The sequence below is a fragment of the Salvia hispanica genome, chromosome 1, assembly GCF_023119035.1.
Source record: "Salvia hispanica cultivar TCC Black 2014 chromosome 1, UniMelb_Shisp_WGS_1.0, whole genome shotgun sequence".
Lineage (NCBI taxonomy): Eukaryota > Viridiplantae > Streptophyta > Magnoliopsida > Lamiales > Lamiaceae > Salvia > Salvia hispanica.
Genome location: NC_062965.1, coordinates 49,671,155 through 49,678,276, shown reverse-complemented (window position 1 = coordinate 49,678,276; position 7,122 = coordinate 49,671,155). Strand labels below are relative to the sequence as shown.

Below are 7,122 nucleotides of genomic sequence, written 5' to 3'. Positions count from 1 at the left end.
CAAAATGTACATTAAAAGCTGTCTGCATGAAATGACATGATGCCCACATCTACAGCCCCATACCCATCAAATCTATCTAATAAATACACTCACTCTCTCCCTCTCAAATAAAACATCTTTTTCTATATAAACCTAATAATCAAAAAATATTTGTACTAATACTAGTACTAGAATATTGTAAATTACTGATTATTTTACAGCTAGCAAATGGCGAGATATTAAAATCAATTTTAACCCAAAGTTTATTTTCTCTGACTATTTACTTTAAATATATGGCTGCATTGAAAGGAATTTTGAGAACAGCTTTTTCTGTATAATTCTAAATTCAGACCCTAGCTATTCCATTTTCACACCTTACCCCTAGTTTTCAGATCTAGCTAATTCCAATAGTCTGCAATCTACATTTATTCTTGAAAAGATTCATTTCATTTACTATACTAAATAGAATTTCCAATTAACGAAACAATTTTTTTCTACTTTGCTGCATAGTCCCACTCATATAAACAGGTAGGTTCGGTATATTTATATATTAATACCGACATACTCCTTATAAAAAGCAGCTTTGTATTTTAATCAAAATCTTTTTTTTTTTTAATCAGACCATATTAAAATAACTAAATATAAGACATGTGTTTTTTTAGTAAATGGGAGGTGGTCATATCATTTGAAATTAATATGGTTAGATAAATTTATTGAAATGTTCTCTCTCATTTGTAATTATCAGCTTCTGCAGGGTTTAAGTTAGGGTTTAATCACAAGAAATAGAAATGAAATTAAAGCAAAAGTCACATTCTTTCTTCCTTTGATAGATAAATCACACTCACATATCTATATATACATAATACATACACAGATCCCCATGGAAATTCAGAGAGGAATGCCACCGATTTCCCAGCATACTTTGCTTTGCTGAAATTCATTCCTTTTGTTTCGATTCATACAAACTATACACATTTATCTTCTCTCTCCCTCTCTCTATATCTCTCTATCTATCTATATATCCATCTCTATATTTCTCTATATATAAGTATGTGAGAGTAAGGAAAGAAAGAAAAAAGACTAATTTCTTCGACTGGTTTTCTTGCTTATATGATATCCCTCTAGTTTTGTGATAAACATCAAAACAAGAAGAGAAGCCTTTTCTAGTGAGAGAGAAACATGAAATGATTACTCCATTTCCCACCCAATGATTGATTGAGTTTTCGCCCAATAAACTAAAAAAAAACAGCCAAACAAACCACTGCGTGTAGTGTGTGTAAACACTCAATCCAAACAAAATGAAAGACATCAACGACACCACCACCACCGCCGCCGCCGCCGCAGATATCAGCAACTGGCTAGGCTTCTCCCTCTCACCCCACATGAAAATGGAGGCCGCCGCCGCCGCAACGCCCTCTTCCGCCGCCACGCCCAACAACAACTTCTACCTCTCCAACTCCGGCGCCATCTTCGCCGGCGGCGACTTCCACGCCCCTCTCTCCGTGATGCCACTCAAATCCGACGGCTCCCTCTGCCTCATGGAAGCCCTCTCCCAATCCCACCCGCCTCCCCCAAAGCTCGAAGACTTCCTCGGCGCCGCCACCATCGCCGCCGCAAGCCACCAAGAAATGGACTTTTACACCCACCAAAATCACTACTTTTCCAACTACAGCTTCTACCAGCACCAAATCCCTCAAATCCCAGAAGAGGAAATCGCCCCATGCCTCAAAACATGGATGGATCACACCCACAATCTGACCGAGGCGGCGCCGCCGCCGCAATCTCTGAGCTTGTCGATGAGCCCGGGCTCGCAGTCGAGCTGCATCACCGCCTCGCTCCACCTCTCCGAAACGACGGAATCCGCCGCCATGGAAACGAAGAAGAGAGGAGCACAGCAGAAGCAGACTGTTCACCGCAAATCCATCGACACATTTGGCCAGAGAACTTCTCAGTATCGCGGCGTCACAAGGTCTCATTTTTATCTTCATCTTCCTTCAAACATCATCATCATTGCTTCTATTTTTCAAGATTTGGGGTGAATTTTGTCAGCAAGTCATGATTTGTTTTTGAAATTCATGTTAAAAAAGTGATCTTTTTTGTTGGGTTTTGAATAATTTGTGAATTATTTGTGTTCCCCACAGACATCGTTGGACGGGTAGGTATGAAGCTCACTTGTGGGATAACAGTTGCAAGAAGGAAGGGCAGACCAGAAAAGGAAGACAAGGTTAGTCCAAAAATAAACACCATTTTAAATGCTTCACATTTTTTATTCATTTTATTTCTTACCATGGAGTTAATTTTCTTCTTCATTTTCTACTTGGTGGGATTTTGCTGTTGCTGTTCAGTCTATCTTGGTAAGAATTTAGATTATTATGTCACTGCTTAATTTAAAGAAGTAGAAACATATGCTTAAAGATTTAGTTACAGGTGGTTATGATATGGAAGACAAAGCTGCAAGAGCTTATGATCTTGCTGCTCTAAAATACTGGGGGCCTTCCACCCACATCAATTTTGGCGTAAATCTCATTTTCCCATTTTTTATCACCACATTTTTATCTGTTTCAAGAACTAAAGTTTTCATCTTTACACAATCTGCAGCTGGAGAACTACCATCAAGAACTTGAGGATATGAAGAACATGAGCCGACAGGAATATGTAGCCCACTTGAGAAGGTGAATGTTTGTTTCTTACCATAATCTTGGAAATTGACATTCTTTTTTTGTCTGAAATCTTACTGTATATTTATGTTTTTAGGAAAAGCAGTGGTTTTTCTAGAGGAGCTTCGATATACAGAGGAGTAACAAGGTTGATTTGAGTGATCTTGATTCTTGAGCTTGTTTTACATCTTTGAGTTGCAAAAAGGTAAAGGTTTGATCTTTGGTTTGTTTGTTGTGTTTAGGCATCACCAGCATGGGAGATGGCAGGCGAGGATCGGTCGGGTGGCCGGAAACAAGGATCTCTACCTTGGAACATTCAGTAAGAATTTGTGATACATCATCAATCATTCTTGAAATCATGAGAATTTTAGTGTTTGTGTTGAAATGTCATCTTGATCTATGTTTGGCTTGTAGTAAAATGTCTTTGTTTGGCACTCTTTTCTTTTTGAGCAGTGAGTTGTGATTGCTTTTGGTAAGGCTGATTTCACACAGCAACTTTGACTGTACTGGTTTTTTGGTGGGACTCCACTTTTGTTAAGGCTGTTTTTGGTTTTGATAGACAAAATGATAAAGAGGGGAAATGGAAAGGTCTTTTGTAATGTGACATACTATTCCTGATTAGTAGTTTTGCAGTAAAAAATTTGAATTTTTGTTGTTGTGCCTCTGTTTTCAGGCACGCAGGAGGAGGCCGCCGAGGCGTACGACATCGCGGCGATCAAGTTCCGGGGGGTGAATGCGGTCACCAACTTCGACATTTCCCGGTACGACGTGGAGAAGATCATGGCCAGCAACACTCTGCCGACAGGGGAGGTGGCACGTAGGACGAAGGAGGTGAGGCCCACCGCTGATGTGGCGTCCATCGAGGAGTGCCATGCCTCGACCCTCTCCTCGACCCAGAGGGTCGAGGCATGTGGCAGTAGTGCTCAAGTCGAGCACGTTTCCAATGGATGTGATTGGAAGATGGTGCTCCATAGTGATGCCCCGGTGCCGGGGCATCAGGGGAGCGTTGGCACGCTCGATGTGAAGACGTTGAATCTCGGGAGCTATCAGAGCCCTACGTTTTCCGTGGGCCTCCACGATTTGATGGGCGGTCTCAACTCGAGCCAGAGGGGGGTGTCGAACGCCACGATGGCGCCCCACTTCTCGAACGCGTCGTCCTTGGTCACGAGCCTGAGCAGCTCGAGGGAGGCTAGCCCCGAAAGATACGGGGGGCCTGATAAGTTCGTGAGCCCCCCGACTAATGTGGGCGCTTGGATCCCGACCGCTCAGATCAGGCCGGTGTCGCTCACCACGGCTCACATGCCGGTGTTTGCGGCATGGAACGACGCCTGAAGGCAGCTCCTTCGGGCGTCGTTTCACAGGGCTTCATGCCTTTGCATGAAGTGGGAGAAAAAAACAAAACCCCCTAAGAAAAAGGGGAGAAGGGCAGAAGGCAGATTCAAAAGAAAATGAAGAAAAAAAAATGGATTAAGCTTTTTTTGTGTAATGGTGGAAGACATTGGAAATCATGGAGGGGACAAGGGTGGGATCCAGTTATCTATTTGTAACAAAGTGTTTGGAACTTTTTCCAAACTCAAAATTTGCTTTTTCTTCATATTGGGATCAAGATTTTGCAAAATGGAGGGAATCTTGTTAGGGCTCTCATGATTAAATTAACCTTTGTATTATTGAATCTGCTTTAGTTATATATATATGATAACATCTGTCACATTAATTCCCTTTCAAGTACAAGAAAAGAGAGGAAATGAGGCCAATAATGTTAAAGGGGTGTTTTTCACTTTGACCAAAGCTATCAATGGTTTTAATTTCTCCCACTCAAAATGCATTACATAATCATAAGCATGCAACTTTTCCTTCTCTGAGCTTTCCCCAAAGTTAACAGACATTCCCTCCCATAATTCAAGAAAAAGGAGATTCTTTTTTAAGAAGTGTTTGTGAGTTGCATGCTTTTGGATTTATGGGGCATCATTAGCAAGGCTTTGTCTCTTATCTTATTTAAGGTGCACTAAATATTTGTAATTAAGCTTTTCCACCACCCCTCCACTTGCTTCTATGTTGGACTTGAAAAGCACATTTGTGTCCTGATATGGGCATTTCTAACAAGGCAATCATTCTTCTTACATCCATGTAATGCATTTTGCACACACACTTACACGTGTGTGTGTGTGAGTTTCATGTTGCTAGTTTTGAATCTTTGATGAGGCTCCAATTATTATTGCATGGGGTGATCCATGTAAGAGTTTTACTCCCTCCATCCAATTATTTATCCATTTCCGTCGATTCCATAAAATTTGTCTCATTTCACTTTTTACCATTTTTGGTAATGGACTCATATTCCACTAACTCATTCCTACTCACATATTATTATAAAACTAATATATAAAAGTAGGACCCACGTTCCACTAACTTTTTCAACTCACTTTTTTATTACATTCTTAAAACTCATACTCGGTCAAAGTGAGACAATCTTTGTGGAACGGAGGGAGTAGTTGGTTCCAAGAATTGGTTAGTACAAGTATGTTTTACTAGGGTAAGTCGGTATTCTGTTGTTTGGAACTTCTCATCTAAGTTGAGCCACTATGAGATTACTATTCTTTTTGGTAGACTATTGTTTACCGGTCTTTCATTTGAGTCTTTACTTTACTGAAAATGTGCGATGCCTCTTTATTTATGTTTTATTGTGTTCTTCGCTACTTTTATTGTTATTTTCGTTCTGAATTACCTTTGTACTGTTACTCTATCTCTCACTATTATTTTATCTTGCTAGTTCTGTAATGCATGAAAAAAAGAATGGACAAGGAGGGAATGATGCCGGAAAAGAAGGCAAATTTTGTGCACATATGGTTTAGGTATTGTGCAATTATTGGTCACAAGTCTTCGATTAACAGCAAAAAAGTTGAAAGCACCCAAATTTTGGTAGTGAAGTGCGACACCCATTTTCATATGCATCACATTAATTTGGGGTAAATAGTTGATTGACGTAGTCCAAAATTGACATAGACCCATGAAAAATATTGGACTAGTGCTCAACTTTTCTTGATATTGTACTGATCTTATAATCATTATGTTATTCTTCTATTCTCATCACTCACCTCATTAGCTGGATAATGGACATGAATCTCTTTTCTTTATTCAACTTGTGACATTTCTTCACTGTTTATGCACACTTGCTTGGTTGTGAATTTGTAATCTTATTAATGGTGGAATGGTGAAGTACATATTCACTAGAAAATTTAATATCTCTTTGCACATTAATCTACTGTGTTCAACTCTAAACTAGGAGTATTTGAATAGAAAACAGGCATGAATATTTTAATCCATGATTTAGTGCAAATTGAAAGTCAAATGATTTTGCAACAAATTTAAGGATTGGGACATTATTATTATAATCTATAAAAATTGGATTTAATCGTAACAATGTTGGAATTTATTTAAACAAAAATACAAAATATTTAGCATAACAAAAACGCTAGAAGAAGGGGTTGAACCTTCGACCTTGTGGTTAACAGCCACACGCTCTAACCAACTGAGCTATTCCAGCAACTATGGTTTATTTTCAAGTTTAATCATGTAATTGTATTAAGTATATTAAAATTTAAATCGTGCATTAGTAATAATATTTGTTTTTAAATAATAAGTTTTGTCATCTATCAATTTTTAAAAGCCTTTTTAGTCTCCCCATTTCCATTTTTTAGCGGTCCTTTTACTAATGTATTTCCTCATTTAAGATTTTAAAACGACCACATAATTAAATTTGATATTCTTTGAATAAGTTTTATCTATTACTCCATTATTTTCGATTTATTGGTGTGTTATTTTATTGCTTTGATGGTTCGTTGAGTCATTGTGGGTTGGTCTGCTCAATCATAATTCATAGTATTGCTAATTGATTGCTATTTTGTTTTTTTAACGATATAATTAAATTGTGTAATATCTAATTTGTAAAAATTCGTAAATAAACAAACCTTTATTTTTCAAGCGCACCTCTTTCATCGACAATTTTACTTATAAGTTTATCATATTTTAATAATTCGTGTCACGCGCAGCTCTTTATTATATAGTATAACATAAAAGCATGCTTTTATTTGTATGTATACGGCCTCACACCAAATATATTTATAGCAAAGTCTAATATCGAATTCAAATCATAAAAATATTTATCTATTTTCCTATTTTTTAATTTTTCCCTTGAATGTACGAATGTGGAAATTCTTGATAACCAAGAAAATTATGGAAAAATTGTCTATCATCGATGGGACGTTAGCAAAAGTAAAACTACATTAGGGGAAAAAGGTGTGACATTAATCAAATTAAAATTACTAGTACTACTAACTAAATATATTGTCTCTACATATTGATTAAAATGGTCAAAAAAGATCACAAGCCGACTGGAAATATTGGGAAAAGCAGAAAGATACTCCCTCAATTATATGTAAAAGTTGAAACAAATTGATTCCCAAATTCTTCAAAACTTTAAGATAGTCAA

General features: G+C 37.8%; 1 protein-coding gene and 1 non-coding gene across 2 annotated transcripts; one reads left to right on the top strand and one right to left on the bottom strand.

Moving 5' to 3' along the window:
* The first annotated feature begins 829 nt into the window (after nucleotides 1–829).
* Nucleotides 830–4,354, top strand: LOC125219247 (AP2-like ethylene-responsive transcription factor CRL5). The gene is made up of 8 exons (XM_048121207.1): nucleotides 830–1,948; nucleotides 2,121–2,203; nucleotides 2,325–2,333; nucleotides 2,407–2,495; nucleotides 2,578–2,651; nucleotides 2,734–2,784; nucleotides 2,879–2,955; nucleotides 3,310–4,354. The coding sequence occupies exons 1-8, from the start codon at nucleotides 1,278–1,280 to the stop codon at nucleotides 3,966–3,968; spliced, it is 1,713 nt and encodes a 570-aa protein (XP_047977164.1). The 5' UTR covers nucleotides 830–1,277; the 3' UTR covers nucleotides 3,969–4,354.
* Nucleotides 4,355–6,103: 1,749 nt separating this feature from the next.
* Nucleotides 6,104–6,177, bottom strand: TRNAN-GUU. The gene has a single exon. It is a non-coding gene; the product is annotated as a tRNA-Asn (tRNA).
* Nucleotides 6,178–7,122: the final 945 nt, after the last annotated feature.

What these genes read in the sequence shown, in the direction of transcription:
- LOC125219247 (XM_048121207.1), top strand. Translation starts at nt 1,278, where the DNA reads ATGAAAGACATCAACGACACCACCACCACCGCCGCCGCCGCCGCAGAT. An exon ending in TATGTAGCCCACTTGAGAAG is followed by an intron (nt 2,652 to 2,733) that starts GTGAATGTTTGT and finishes TTATGTTTTTAG; the next exon opens with GAAAAGCAGTGGTTTTTCTA. An exon ending in ATATACAGAGGAGTAACAAG is followed by an intron (nt 2,785 to 2,878) that starts GTTGATTTGAGT and finishes TGTTGTGTTTAG; the next exon opens with GCATCACCAGCATGGGAGAT.